Source organism: Vicugna pacos, chromosome 24 (genome assembly GCF_048564905.1).
Source record: "Vicugna pacos chromosome 24, VicPac4, whole genome shotgun sequence".
In the NCBI taxonomy this organism is placed as follows: Eukaryota; Metazoa; Chordata; class Mammalia; order Artiodactyla; family Camelidae; genus Vicugna; species Vicugna pacos.
In genome coordinates this window covers 19,024,967-19,040,952 of record NC_133010.1, presented here as the reverse complement: position 1 = coordinate 19,040,952, position 15,986 = coordinate 19,024,967, and the positions used below count along the sequence as shown (strand labels likewise).

Here is a 15,986-nt window from a genome sequence, read left to right as displayed (position 1 = left end):
AAAGACTTACATGGTTTTAGTACCATTGCAAGTTGGTTAAAATATATATGTATATTTTGGGATTACAACATTTCCCTCCATCTTAACATGTCCTTACATAGAACATTGGCTGGAAACCAGAGTAGATCATGAACAAGAAAACTAAAGATATGTTTAAATAACAGAAATACCATCAGTGTTCATCATGGTAGATTATAGAAAGGGGGTTTAATTTTTATGTGTGCAATTAGGCACTGACTGAGGCATTTAGACACCATTGATCATAAAGTACATTCTATATAAATGTTGACGCTCCTAAAAGGAATAATTCAATAAAACCCAGGTTTCTTTCTTGGAATCAATCAGCTCAAGAACATGCATAAGTGAACACTTATTAAATACTAATAACAGTCTTTTATTACTTACACTCCTGCAATAGTAATAGCAACATATTGTTCTTACATATATCACATTTTATCCAAGGACCCCAAAGTCATTGTATCAAACAATGTGGTGTTGGAAGCTCAAGATTCCACAGCATATTAAGTCTACTTAGTTATGGCTAAGTAGAAATAGAGCCCCAACAAGAGTCCCAAAGTAACAGCTCAAGGAGACAAGCCTACATTTCTTGAGGTTTGTAATTTTCTGAATTTCCAAATTTACCACTTGTATCCTACCATACCTACAATTTGACTCCAGGTAAAAATTATTTTTACACGTTAAGAATAAGATGAGGACCAACTCACACATGAACAATTGGTCTTTTTTCAACAGTCCATCTTCGAAAAGGATGTGGTGGAATGTCAGAAGTGGCTTTTTAGTAATGTCACATTATTGATTCACAAGAATCATAGCTGGGACCCTTGGATAGAAGAAAACATTTTACATCGGAATGACATACACATATATGTAAAATATGACAGAGCTATATCTTTGCGCACACATACATTTAACACAAAAGCAGAAGTGTGTTGATTCATCAAAGGTCAGACTTTGAGTCTTTTTCAAGGAACAAAGCTTTCTGTTTCCTTGCTTAAGCTTCCTAGAGGGTTTAACTCTATGTTAGAGTTTAACTGAAAGACCCAAGTTGATGTAGTTTAAAATGAGTTTCTGTGGACTTGAGGAACATGCCAGGCCCCACGGGACTGGGGCTACAGGCCCATGGGAGAAGCCCACCACATGAGGGAAGGGTCCCTGAGCTGCTCTGTTTCTGACCCAGAGCACAAAACACAGCTCTTCTCGGTCAGGGACCCAGGGTGGGCATTCTGGGCATTTTCTTTCTCACAGGAATTTCCAACACTATTTGAAAAGCAACTTCTTTTTGGACAATGTGATTAACGTCTCTATCTTTCAGTCAAATACGGAACTAAGTTAGCTCTTCCTGTGTCCTTCTTTACTTCGGAGGAGACGCAATATACGCTCATTTTTGGTTAGTTCTGCTGGAAGTTCATTGGCCTGAAAGAAGATGAGACAGGAATCAGTGACTTCCCACAGCCGGTGTGGTTTTAGGGGCTCCAAAGAGAGGCCCCTGAGCCACGCTTGCTCCTCCACTGATGAAGAACCCCACTGGACTCAGTCTTCTGGGGCAAAGCATTCAAGGTTTTCTTTAAATGTATTTAAATGTAAATATCACCAGGGTCCACATATATTAATCACCATATCCTCAATTCCAGCACAATGCCTAGCTTATCTAGTAAGTGCTCAATAAACAGATTTGATCATGTATTTAATTAGTTGATTATATAAGGCAGTCTGCCTGCTAGGGACTTGAGACATCTTTCGATGAGAAGGCAGAGTTTAGAAATCCCCAGAGCATAGGATACGTGGCGCAAAGCAGCTTCAGGAGCCCCCACCCCCCACTTGACCCAGTCTCACTCAACATGTTTTTGGTTTATTATTAATAAAATCTAAAACATTAATAGATGCTGATAAAAATTCAAACAGTATATATAAAATTCAAAAAGTATATAAATTGCTTTTCATACCTTCCACTATTAATAAGAACACATCCCACTTCCTCCTCCAAAAGTAGTTTGGTGTGTTTTCTCAAGACCTTTCCTCGGCTACTCTCCTACCCCCAGTCTCTACATCTGACTGCTTATACAGCTGTTGAGTAGGAGGAAATACAATGACAATCATTTTTTCTGTGGTTACTGTGCAATCTCCCACCTCCAAGTTTGGCTTGATTGAAAACTAAGAAGAATTGTGAGCTATAAAACAATATGGGTTGGTTTCATAACAGCAGGGCGAAGTCCTGCTAACAATATAAAAGCAACATTTTCCCCATGCAGTCACCAAAAAGAGTACAGGCAATTCTCAAGATACGAGTATTCAACTTATGGAGGGTGGTGATTGAACTACCAGAATTTTGACATCTCGGGGACACATCTCTGATGATAAAACACTCACGACCCTACTCCCCCCTGCCCCACTGTTACCAGAAAATCCCTGATGACACAGGGGTTATAGTATCATCCTCTGGGCCCAAATGTACTGCTCACTCACAACCTACAATGACATCATTTTATGCCCCTCCTCCGCCCAAGTATGAAGATAGTGACTGGAGACACAGAGATGCTGTCCTGGCTTCGGTAGAAGCTGCCTTATCTCTTTGCACAGGTGCCTGATGCAGTGAAAAGATGACTAAGACGGAACCTTGTTTCTCAGAGCTGGGTCTGCCCCAGCTTCCAGGAGAAGCGCCACTGTCTTAATGTTCCCGCTGAGCACGGCCACGTGGAGCGCTGAGGTCCCGTTCTAGGAGAGAAGACAGAGTGTGTCAGGCGTGAGCTCACGGCCATCAGCACTCAGCCTGGCTTTCCTCCTGAACCAGCCTGCGCGGTGAGCCTTATGGGTTCTTCTCTTCTCTTTTCAAAGCCACGCCAGCACCTGATGTAGTGTCCGCAGGGACACAGAGGACGGTCAGTGTAAGTATTGCCAACATTCTTTTGCAAGTGAAATAAGGGATCCACCCAGTGTGTACACGACTTTGTGTTCGCTCGGTCTGTTGTACACGCATTAGAATTTGCTATGGGAAGAACAACGATGCCATGTCAAACATTTTTTTTTCTTAGAGGATGTGTGCTTCTGGTGAGCACACATCCTCAAGGCTGGAGGAACAGCCTGCTGACCTACGGGCTGACCTGTCAGCCTAGCTGCACACACGCCACTCGCTCTGGTGGGCAGGAGAGCCCCTGTGGGGTGACAGGGCTTAAGAGTTAGAGCAGGTGGAGGGGGGTATAGCTCAGTGGTAGAGCACATGCTTAGCATGCATAAGGTCCTGGGTTCAATCCCCAGTTCCTCTTCTAAAATAAATAAATTAATAAATCTAATTACCTCCCTCCACTGCCAAAAATAAATAAATTAATTAAATTTTTTTAAAAAAAGGAGTTAGAGTAGGTGGGGTGAGGACCACCTCTTCAGCCCTGAGTTGGAGCATTTCTGGGTACAGAAGGGTCTAGTGGATAGGTTGCTGACATTTTATGAAATTTACTGCCAATGTTTATTGAAATAAGGAAGCAGTTATGTGCAGCATGTAGCTGGATTCTAGGAGGGAAGAAGAGAATATAACAAACCAAATATAAGAGGGATGGGCAGTCATAAGTTATCTGTTCCAGAAGGTACATATATCTGTGAATGGTATCTAAATGAAAGCTTAGTTTTCAAATAAACTACTTCATATATATTAAAAATATAAAATCCACATAAACACTGTCTGATTTTATAGACAAGTTAAATATCATATCCAGAGGAAAATTCCAGCAAGTAGAATTTTTCCATGTTTGCTATGTGTGACAATACACTAATCTGGTAACATTTCACTTATCTAAATCTTAATGAACCTATCAATGTTGCCTAAATGCAATGTGGCTAACAATAAGAAACCAAGCCAAAAAAGAGCTCTTTGAAACAAGACTAGATCTTCTGAAGCTCATTTTTTTATTCATAGAGAGTTCACTTTCATAGACTGCTTACTCTTACTTTCCAAACAATTTTTACAAGTACAGCTTTTTGACTTCCAAGTTCATGGAAGATTAGAACGAGCTCACTGCGACAGGCCAGAGGGGCCAGCACACTTGCTCTTTATTGCCTTCCCACTTCTATCAGTGCCCATGAATCTCTAACATGGAGAAAATTGCAGGTATATTCTTTAAAGAATACAATTAACCATGCACATGGTACCTGGATTCTACTGTAGTCCCCACGTGTGGAATTCTTCATGTCTAAACTCTGTCTTTTATAGTTTGGTTAAGTTTCTCTTTAGGTCTTACCTTCAATATACCGAGGGTGGGTGAGAATTTCAGCAGCTCCTCTATAACATGATTATACCCTTTGTTGGCTGCTTTCAGTAACGCTGTTGTACCATCCTTTACAGAGAGAGAAAGAGAAAAGCTGGTTATTTACATATGCATACGTGTGTTGGCTGAGAATGAAACGTTAGTTGAGAACTGGGAACATGCTTGTCAGAAACAGGCAAAATGTGTAAACTAAAGCACAGGCCTGTGATGAGCCTTAAGCTAAGAGCATTTTAGAGCATATTAAACAGTTAATTCTGCATGGAAGAATACCAGACAAAATACGTCACTTACTATACTGTCTTAGAGTCCTCTCCTTTGGGAATTTATAGTCTTCTAGTGCCTCAGAATACAGGGTAAGGAACACAGGGAATTTCAAGAGGGTATTTTTAGGACACAGATGGACTAAAGAGGCATTCTCTGCAGTTCATGACCGAGGAATTAATTGTTTAACTCTTTTTAATGATTTAAATAACTGTTGAACTATATCTACTGTTTTAAAATTTTAAATGTGCCTATCTTTTGCCTTCCCTTGCATACACCCTTGCTCTGGTCCTGGTATTCAGGTACCTGTTTGCCTGTGTGTGGGGGTGGGGGAGGAAGGGGAAAGAGTAGAAAGGGGACAGATTGAAATCTGTTAAAAAAGAATGCAAAGACAAGTTCAAAATTTAATATTCAGCTTCTGTCATCCTTTTTTGGCCTGAGAAGAGATTTTCCAGTTCCCCCATTCCCCTGCTTTAACACATCAATTACTGTATTTGGAAGGATTCGTTCACAGAGTTCTCTGGTAGTAAACACACCAGCCTGCTCTAAAGGTTTAGCTGGAATCAGGAAGAAGACAAGACCAGAGGATTTTTCTCTTCTGATTTCAGAGACTGTGGGAAGAAATAAAGAGAGAGAGAGTGGGAGATAGGACAGAGAAGTGGTCAGGAATGCGTCTTCTGGTTTCCCTTTCTGGGCCCAGACTTGGACAGGGAAGGTGGGTCACAGAGACAGAGCTATTATTAAGGGCAAAGAGGCCGGATACTGAATGTATGTATGTATGTATGTATGTATGTATGTATGTATGTATGTATAGTAATTGAATGAATGAATGGGAATGGCACAGCCTGTCAGAGAGCAGGGTCTCCACAAGCCGCCGTTAGTTCCTATGGCGCAAAGGGCCTGCTGTGGGACCCCCCGAGGCAAACTTAGGCGACACCAGCAGAGGCTAATTGGGCTGATGGGGGATGCGGTGCTCTGGGAGCCGGGCACTGAGGAACCACAGACCCCGGGTGTCAGCTGCACTGAGGCCCAGAAGCCAGCAGGAGGCGCAGCGCCAGGCGGACCCGCAGCCGCTGGAGACACATCCCCAAGGTCTCCTACCTCCTCCGTCCTCCCGGGTCATCCAGAGGTCAGCTCAGGTGGAAGAGGATCTCCGAGGAATTAAACATTTTCCCCCGAGAGACACTGAGCATCACTTGCTAGGTTTCAACTGACTCAGCCATTGCCTTTGCTTTCATGCTAAAGAGCAGGTGGAGGAGGTTGGGAGAAAACCCCGGGCGTTAAGAGACAAAACAAAGCCGCGTTTTCTCCGCCGTCTCAGCTGAGCGAACCTTGCGGCGGCGGTGCCTGCCTCCCCGCCCCGCACCCCGGGCCCCAGGCCGCGCAGCCGCCGCTCGCACTCACGTTGCGGGCGGAGTCGCGGTCGGCTCCGCGCAGCAGCATCACCCGCACCACCTCGCTGTGGCCCATCTGAGACGCGATCCACAGCGGCGCCGTCCCGTCCTGCAAGAGCACACGGCATCCATGTAACGGCGGGCGCGCCGGAGAGGGCTCCCGACGCAAACCAGGAGGGTGACTTTAACCCACGGACACAGACTGGCTTCGGTCAGTGCCTGGACTAACTGGGTCATGGCTAACATTCAAGGTTTTGGCTTATAAAGGCCATCTTACGGCAAGACCTTTCACGGCGAAGTGTGATGCAGGCTCTAGGGGACACGTGCGGGGTGCGGCCAGTTGCACACCAGGCAGAACCAAATTCAACACACCCGGGAGGAGAAGCCAGCCTGTCCGTGTTTCCCCCTGACTCTGTGTGCTGCGTTACTGGCGGGTCCACACAACACACCCTGCTTCCTGGGGCCCTCTCATTCCCACAGAAGAGAGGGCAGTTTCCTCTGTGGTGTGTCTGAGGGTCAAAAAACTAAAGACACTTGTCCCACTCTGCTCCGTGTCCAAAACTCCCCACCGCCACGTAATTTTCAGGGACCACACTTTCATGCAGAATGTGATAGTGTGTCTTCTGGGAGGTGCTTTGCTCTGCCTCGTTATAGCAGAAGGGTATTTCCTGGGTATTACTCACCCCACGACCCTTTTTCCTGAATAGTAGGCCATGAAGGAGAGGTGTGCTGCTCCAGAGAAGAAAAGGAGAAACATCCAAGGGACAGAGAAGGATTTGACAGGAAGGTGGTTGCTGACAGACAGGAAAATAGCAAATCCTTCCAGGGCTGGAAGGCGGCACCAGAGAGGGAGCGGGGGAGGTGAAGGTTATGAGTGCCTGTGTTTTCCTCCCAGTCTGGGTTGATTCTAGGTTGCGTAAACTAGGGTGCTAGAAAAAATATTCACCTAGATAAACTAGGGTGAATTCCAGATGGAGAAGCATTTTCTCCGGTTCTTGGGATGAAACCCAGGAACATTGCGAGCCCCTTAGAGAGGCTCTGCCCTTGGCTGGTCTGACAGGTAGAAGAGAAATGACTGTGGGAGTCATCTGGGCTCATGTTGGACATGCCCCCAATACTCTTGGTCCACGTTCACCCAGGAGTCCTTGCCTGTCTGGGGAAATCAGAAGTGCTGGGTGAACAGTGGCCTGGAGTAAGCCTGGGGTTGGGGTGATAAGGCCACAGAACATCAGGAACATTGATGATGGCAGGGCCAGCATATGGTGGACCAGCTGCATCTTCAGGGTACCAGTGCAGGATGCTCAGGGGACCAGAGGGGCTGGACAAGCCAGCACGAGGAGCAGACAAGAGCACCCCCACCCCAAAGCCAGGGTGACAGTCTGACCTCTGAGAAGCTGGGTCACTTGGAGAGAAGGGCAGGAGGAAGGAGAATCCAGACTGACTAAACTTAACCTCTGAGGTAATTAAGGTAATATGGCCCAAAGAGACTCTTTAAGGCAGATAAGACTGAATTACTCATCAGGGGATATTCAGGCTGAAGAGCAAGATGATTCAGTTACAGAAACTCAAGTTCCACTTCCTGCTGGAGGATATAATTCCAACTCCAGGTTGCCAGCCACAGCAGGCACAAGGATGCTGCCCACTGCTGTGCTGGCAAAGGGACAGAGGAGGAAGACCACTGAGCAGGGTGAAGGATGATGGCAAATCAGGAGCCTAGAAGGATCTGGGGGAATTGAGGGGGTGGGAGGAGGACACTGGCACCTCTGTCTTGGGAGCGATGGGGAAAAGCTGGAACAAAGGCTGGAAGAAGGCTGGAGACATCCTAACATACTTCACACTTTACAAGAGCCTCTCAGAAAGATTCTTGATTCTGAATGTTATTTATTATTAGCAATATAAATATCTTCATCTGCACTTGGAGCTTATAAAGCACTTCCACATTCATTGTTTGATTCTCCCAGTTCAGGTTGTAACCAATCATTTGTCACTCAAACACCCAACAATTATTAAGCATCCTCTAAGTCTCAGGCAGAGTACTAAAAACTAAAAAACAAAAACAAAAACAAAAACAGTCATGGTCTGTGTTCTCAAAGGAACGCAGTCTAGTGGAGAAGACACATGGGAATTTCAATACGATTGCAGCACCACAGTAAAGTACAGACAAAAATGCCCCAGATGAACCAGGAGAGGGGCCTTCTTACTGCATGGGGGCCACAGGGTCAGCTTCACAAACGGGTGGTGTCTGAGCTGGGTCTTGAGAGAGGACTAGGATTTTGCCAGGTGGGAGAGAGGGGAAGGGGCCTTCTATGTAGAAGGAAGGACATTTACAGTCAGTGGCGTGGACAGGCGTGGCTGGCTCAGGCTGGGTGGGAAATCCAGCTGGATGCAGCCCAAGGGGTGTAGGCAGGACGCTGGGATGAAGGAGAGCCATTCTGGGCTCCACAAGAATTTTCCAGGGCTTCGCGCTGATGCCCTTTCCCTCCTGCCCTCTCTGATGCCCTTTCCCTCCTGCCCTCTCTGAGTTCATCTGCACTTTGTCAATACCGCCACCAGAGGGCAGGCAAGGAAAGGCAGCCAGCGGTCTGTTCCCCGTGCCTTCCAAGGGTTTGGCTGTTATTAGTTAAATTCTATTAACTGACACTAATATGTGGGAAAATGCCAAGAGGTGCTGTAGTAGGAACTACTATTACTATCATTTCAGTAATGCTAACACACCAATGTCACACCAGTGTTATCACCTTAACTGCAATAGTCATGGTAGGTGGAAAAAGAAGTCACCACTTCCTGGTCGTGAGAACTTAGGCAAATCCCTCTGAGCCTCAGCATCCCCTTCGGCAAAAATATTAGCCTCACAGAGATATTTGTGAAGGAGAAAACAGAAATGCGCTGAGCACAAGGACTGTCTAACAGATGCTTAGAAAATGGTAACTGAATCTGAGTATTATTTATCATGAAAAACAGTAAGCAACTTTCATTTGTATTTTTGTTTACAAAGCATTCCATATGCTTTATTTAATTTGATTCTCCCAGTTATCCTGTGAGGTAACTGACTGAGCAGGTAAGAATGACTGGGACAATGAGATTTGGAAGAACCTGTGTGTTTCATCACTGGTGCTTACTTCTCCAAATCTGAGTTTTGAACCCAGGAAGTTGAATGTGAATTAGAGCATTTGTCAGATCTAATTATTTCTCAGTTGATTATCTAGTTTGTGAAGAGGAATAGATTTTCCTCTTTCATACACCTCAATTTCTGTTTTCTCATATGTTTTCCTTCTATTACAATAGTCAGAATCTTCATTGTGAAGATGATTTCATAATAAAAATGACAGAAATTAAATCAACTGAGCTCCTTTCCGTAGTTTTGGAGAGAACCAGAGTAGGAAAAACATATCTGAAGATATCTATATAAATTTATAAATACTTCTTGACAAAAATATAGTTTTAAAGTGTCCTAAATCAAAGAAATCGTCATGAAGGAGAAGTACAACCTCATAGCACTTTTTTTTTTTAAAAAAGGAAACAGAACATCTGGTTTGGAGAAGGTGGGATTCACGGGGGCTAAGACAGCTGTCATTTACGATGTGTGTGCACACCAGGAGGAAAAGGACTTAGACTTATTTTGCATGCCAAGTGATACACTGACTCAATGTACGAAAGAAATGCTAATGAGGGCTGGTTAAAGACTAACTAGCTGATGAGGAAGTAATGAGTTCCCTACGTGCGGAGACGTTCAACAGTGGCTGATCACGAATCAGCAGGATTGACAGAGAAAGGCTTCTGGTGCCTGATGGATGGTTAAATAGGGGACTTCGGCAGTTCCTTCCAGCTCTGTTATCCCCTCATTCCATTTGAGGTAATATTTTCCAAGTCTCCTCTAATATATTTTTATAGAGAGGTCATAGCACGAGATGGAGTATATGATGTGACTTGTATTAGAGGTTATATTTTATTTGATCTTATTTAGGCTCTTAAAGATGACTTAGAAGAAAGAATTAAAACCATAAAACCATTCTGTACCATAGCAGTGGATCTATTAAGTGGCACGGGCTCTTTACTTCTACCGCCTTCCAGTACCCACACTTAGGCTACTTCACCTGCAGGCTTGAGCCAGACAGCAAGTCCTGGGGACCAATTCTACTCAAAGGTGGGGGTTTAAGACATTATAAGGAACCTCGTCAGTAACAGAGGGGGTTCAATATGGAGACAATTTTGCTACCAGCCTTGGAGCCCTGACCTGGGGCCCATTTCTCATTACTGTGTCCCTCCACTCTGTGTCCTTGGTCCAGCCAAAGAGTCTGTAAAAGATGTTCCCAGATGCCTGCATTGCCCACACCCTGACCCATTCTCCCAGCCACAGGTGATTGGACCAAGGATGGGCGGGCCAGCCAGTCCACTGTGGCCTGGGGGTGAGGACGAGCTGCCACAATGACATGGCTACGCCAAGAGTTTGGGAGTCTGACCTGTAAACTTCAGGACATACAAGGTAAGTAGGCTGAGGAAGCTGATCAAAATAAAAGAGTCGTGGGAAAGAAACACAGGCAAGAAGGGAGCCTGAGATGACAGAAGCCACGTGGCTTGCGGGGGAAAGAGAACAGCCTTGATTTCTGATGGGTCTTCTGTTCCAGGGAGGCCTGGATGGAACGGAAATGATAGCGCCCGACACCCCCTCGGCACTTGGTGCACACTGGCCACCGCAGGAGGAGCTTTGCGGGGATTATTTAACTCTCACGATACTCCTGTAGCAAAGGTACCCTTATTATCGTGGTTTTACAGTTGGAAAAAAATGAGATTCAGGGAGAGTAAAGTGACTTGCTTGATTGAGGTCATGCAGCTCATAAGCAAAACTGAGACTGTGTTTCATTTCCTCGTCCATATCCTCATGACTGTCAAGCCACTCAGTCCCCCAGCCCCCACCTCCAGCCCTGAGACCTGGGTCTGGCTCCCCGACTCCCCCAGAGTCTTCCTGGGACTGGTGTCCTGCCCATGAACGTGGGCCCAACATCTGGGCCTTGTTCCAGTTCCCAGTCACTCACCACTACTTCCTGCAGCCTTCCAGGCCCCAGGGTGTCCTCTGGCGGTCAACACACCTTCTCTGAGCACAGAGGGAGTGTGAGCAGTAGGGCCTCCTTATGTCTGTCCACTCCCACCTCGAAGCCCTCAGGAGACTGTACCAATCTGTTGGCTCTACGCTGTCCCATCGCCCACCACTGGGTCGGCCCCTCCAAGCTTGCTACCAGGGAGAAATGGTACTGTCTGGGTCCCAGCGTCTCTGCACACAAGTCCAAACCAAGGCTTCTGCTAGAGAAGGCACTTTATGAGATGGCCTTTCTGTCAGGCTTCCAAGAAACACCGATCAGCACATTAAGAGGACCAGACAGAGATGAGTGATGACAGGCCAGCCTCAGCTCCAGGGAAACAGAGCCAGAGCTTTGCCTCTCTATAAAAGCATTGTTTTAATAAGCTGCGTGAGTTGAGCTGGGAAAAGTGTACATCAAAGCACTCTGTTGACAGAAAAACAGACTCATCAGCCACCTCAGCTAGTGATTAAAAAGGTTTGACATGTATCAGCTCTACGTGGTGAGGATGCACAGAAAGAACCGAAAATGAGGCTTGAGACTGACCGGACTTTGATGACCTCTATGACTCCTGACCGCTTTATCTGGGACAACTGAGAAGAGACACTTTTTCAAGCTTCAAATCAAGAACTTACTCTTTCCAAGAATCTGCCTATGACTTGATTTGTGATTACGATTCCTTCTCATAAGAGTACAAAGAAGGTTTTCAGTTAATTCCTCGGTGATAGAAGGAAAAGCCATTCCTACTACTGTACAGATTCCCTGCAGCTCAGATCAAATGTCAGGTGAATAATTTCAATGCAACTTCGTTAACATCCTGTGACAGCGTACCACACGTCAGGACTCCACAGGATGGCACAGCAAAAATTAGAAATCAGATTTATCTAAAAATATTAAGAAACGAAACCAGGCAGATATCCTTGTCCTTATTTTATAAATTCAAGAATTTTCTGACAGTGATTCAACGTGTTAGCTGAGATTTCAGAATAAAACACTGGCTTCCAAATGGCCTACCTATATAACATTCTGTATTGTGCAGGCCATTTTAAAGGAAACTTAAAAAAATTATTTAGTTTGTTTTGGAGGGGGAGGTAATTAGGTTTATTTATTTAAAAAATTTTTAATGAAGGTGTTGGGGATTGAACCCAGAACTTCGTGCATGCTAAGCACACACTTTACCAGAGTTATACCCATCCCCCTTAATGAAAACATTTAATCAGACTTTTTTTTTAACCTCTTCATAACTTGTGACAAAGTCAGTGGTGACAGATATCACTTTTGCTATATTTATGACAGTTCTCGTTTTGCTGGAACGGAAATTAAATACACAGAGTTTACTCTTTCAGACAAGACAGAGTTTGGACTAGTCTGACCTGGCTAGATAACCTTTAATTATAAGCTTGTGGAAGGTAGTAAAACGATCGTAGTTTGAGGGTACAAAGGGGTTAGTGTACTCTACGAAAAGGCAAAATTTCATCACTTTCCCCGGCCAAAGCAGCTCTTATTGTATAAAACACCTCTTCCTACATAACAATCTTCTCAGGGCTGGACTCTCACAATTCCCAACAACTGCATTAGATGCAGTCTTTAAAAAGGCAGGTCACTTGCTCCGTGGCCGGAGGGTGGGGGTGGGTGGGGGCGGGTGGGGGTGGGTGGGGCCCTCCCTCTCCCAGGCTGAGTCATCCACTTTGCCCAGGTTATCCTCGCTCCTGAGGAATGAAGAACAGCTGTGGTGTGTTGTGACGACCACGGCACTGCTGGTTCGCTCTTTAACTGCTTGGCTTTACTGTCATCTCATGACTCAATTTAGATTTAAATGGATACAATCCAGGCAACATTTGTAATATCATCTCTTACGTCAACTTGGTGTTTTACAAACTGTACGTAAGGTATACAAATAATGCAACTTATTTTACAAATAGATTTTTCAAAGTGCCAGATGTCCAGATAGACTTGATCATCTTGATAATCTCATTTCTAAATTCACAGTGGTACCTTCAAGAATGGCCTCCAAATCAAACTTACGCAACCTAAAAATAACCAATTCTTTTTATTAGTTTCAATAAAATGAACCTCTGACTCAGAATCAATCAACAATTTCAAAACAAGGAACAACAAGAAAACACTAAATTCCAATTCCCAAACATCAACATCAGCAGGTAAGGAAGTGCTACTTTTTCTAAGTTTCTGTTCCCAGAAGTATTCCTGGGGCTGTCCAAACCTAAGAATATTTTTAAAATCCTAAAAATATGACCTTACAGTCATAGTAGTGTCTGACACATAAGTGCTCAAGAGATACTGACTGAACAGTGAATAAAACAATTGTCAAAAATTTGGGAGCTTGACGATGTTATCAGGATCATCCTGTCCAGCCTTCTAATTTTCAGATGAAGGAAGAGCGGTCCAGAGAGGTTGACTTACTTGTTCAAAACCACACCGCTAGTTACTGGCAGAGCGGAACCTAGAACTCAGGATTCCTGACCTCAAGTCCACTTTGCCCAAAGTCTCTTTATTTTCTCAGGTTCCTCATGCACTTGGATTTTTAAAGATTGAAGGAGCCTGCGGCCAAGAGCTCAGACCAACCATAATGTTCCCACAGCTATTCATTAGGTAGCAGGTGGGCCTTCCCACAAGTCAGGACGCCGTGGGAATCTGCCCGCGTGTCATTTACTGGTTAAAAACATCAGCTTGATTTTTCCTTAGAAAACTACCTTTAAAGTAATGCTACCCTACTCTGAAATGGTTTATTAAAAACAAACTAATTAGTGCAGAAATAGATCCTATATAAGAGAGGCTAATTATAAAGCCTTACATTGGGAGGTTCTTTACTGTTTATGAAGGCAGCCTGTATTACCTTGTAGTTCTGTTCCTTTCCGTATCAGTTAATTGATTTGCCAGATAACATCTTGCTTTTGAAACGGAGTCTCAATAGTGCTGCAATTGGTGAGAGATGAAGGTACAGAACCCGGTAATGATTCCAACAAGACGGGCTCCTCTTTGGTTCAGCACAACAGGTGGTGGGTTAGAGGTAAGGCAGAGTGTCAGCAGAGGGACTGGGCGGGGCAGGGCTGCCTGACCAGCCTCTCCTTACTTACGCTTGGCTACTCTCCTGATTTCATTGCAGCCATAATCGATTTGAACAGGAGGTGGCGGAGTGTGTACTTGACCTCAGACACCAAACACCCAGTTTCAGAAATACTGTATGGTCAGCCTGATTTCAGAGGCCTTCGGGCAAACCCAAAGCAAAGGACAGGAGAAACCCTAATCAAAGATGAACTTTCATCCAGAGGCAAAGGATTTAAAGATGCCCAGAGCTGACTGGTGATCTTAGGCAGGGGGTGCCCCAGGCCGGCAGGCTCTCCCACCCACCGCTCTGCGCACACGTGACCATTACCTGCCTGGGCTGGTTGACCTTTGCTCCTGAAGACAACAGTAATCGAATCACATCCAAGTAACCCCCTTGGGCAGCCAGGAAGAGTGCAGTGGCTCCATCCTGACAGACAGCAAATTACAAGTGTTACCAAATCATTTTTCACATTTATCATAAAAGAAATTCAATTTAAAAATACGTATTTAATACAATTTTCTGTTCCCCCTTTTTTTTCACATGTGGTTAGTGTTTTATTATTTGAAGAATGGTTCTAGAATGTCACAATGAGACAGGCTGAAAGGAAAGTTTTAAATAGTTTCACAAGGCTGAGTTACAATATATGTAATGACTGTTCACTATACGAAATCTTGGTCAGGGAACTTATGACACATCTAGTTGGAAAACTCAGGTTTTCCAAATAGCCAGTCATCATTTTTCTCCTGCCTGCGTAGACTTCTCATTAGCTGCCTTCCGCTTCTGTGGCATGATCTTCAGAGGCCACCCCCTTTTTAGTTAGATTAAAAAACACATACATTTAATACAATTTTCCATTGCAATTCTTTTGTCACTAAGAGCAAAGTGTTCGTTAAAAAACAAAAACAAAAAATAAAAGTCTGTTAATAAAAAACAAAAACCAAACAAATCCCCCAAATCTATTTTGTGTGCTTTCACGAGTCAGTAATGAAAAGTGTCCTTTATTATATACTCTTTATTCCTTTCTCTCTCGTGCTCCCTCACCCACATTCCTTCAACATGCAGTTTCTCTAAGCTTTAAAACACAAGATGCTTTCAGAATGCCTCCCCAAGTAAAAACGTCCGTGAACTGTCTCCTTGCCAGCCCAGCAGGCACCAACAATGCCTATCCACACAACTAAGCCATCCCGCATAAAAGCCCACAGCAAGTGCTTGTTTCCGATTTTATTTAGTTTTCTTTTTAACTGGGTGCCTACATCTTCTGGGCTTTTCTTTTTTCTTGAAGACATGTCATTGAGTAATTTCAGCAAATACATGGATCAGTTGAGAGCATGCCTCCTCCCAGATGCTCACTTCACACAGATTGCACTCACAGGACAGGGTGAGCCTCCTTAGTCTCAGACCGCATGGAAAACTCAAGCATCTGTAGTGGGAAACACTCAGCTAACTCAGCTAATTACCACCCCTCCCGTCTCGTGAACACTAATCACATGCTTAAAGCACCCTCCCTGCAAGTCCAACCAGGCAGAGGGTGCTGGGTTTCCTGTGGGTGTCGGCTGAGCTGCCAGACTCCCCTCAGGGCAATCATTAAAAAGTTACTCTGCCTGGACAGATTTTTTAGCAGCTGTTTGATACGGGATACAATTTCCAACTGCTCCTCACTGTGTTGCCACGGAAAGTCTTCCATGCCCTTGGTGGTGATAACTCATAGGAATTTGCCAAAAACGGATCTCCAATGCACTGGATTTCTTTCTTTTACTGTGCATTACAAATTTCTGTTCCTAGAAGTTTTCAGGAATCATTGATACCCCGCCCCCTACTCCTGCCCTATATTTCAATTGCTGTTAATGGAAACATCTATATTTGGACTGTTTGGGTAAGGGTAAAAGCCTTAACATAAAATGGAAGTTCTAGCGCA

General features: G+C 44.5%; 1 protein-coding gene across 4 annotated transcripts in view; it reads right to left on the bottom strand.

Annotated features, from left to right (window-relative positions):
* Positions 1-373: 373 nt before the first annotated feature.
* The window catches only part of ANKRD29 (ankyrin repeat domain 29), a 37,935-nt gene continuing 22,322 nt past the window's right edge, over positions 374-15,986 (bottom strand). For all 4 annotated transcript variants that reach the window (XM_072949102.1, XM_072949104.1, XM_072949105.1 and 1 more), the window contains 5 exons: positions 14,399-14,497; positions 5,940-6,038; positions 4,248-4,343; positions 2,635-2,733; positions 374-1,434 (listed from right to left, as the gene is read on the bottom strand). In XM_072949102.1, coding sequence (XP_072805203.1) covers positions 1,351-1,434; positions 2,635-2,733; positions 4,248-4,343; positions 5,940-6,038; positions 14,399-14,497 — 477 coding nt within the window. In that variant the 3' untranslated portion in view covers positions 374-1,350. The remainder of the gene's footprint in view (positions 1,435-2,634; positions 2,734-4,247; positions 4,344-5,939; positions 6,039-14,398; positions 14,498-15,986) is intronic.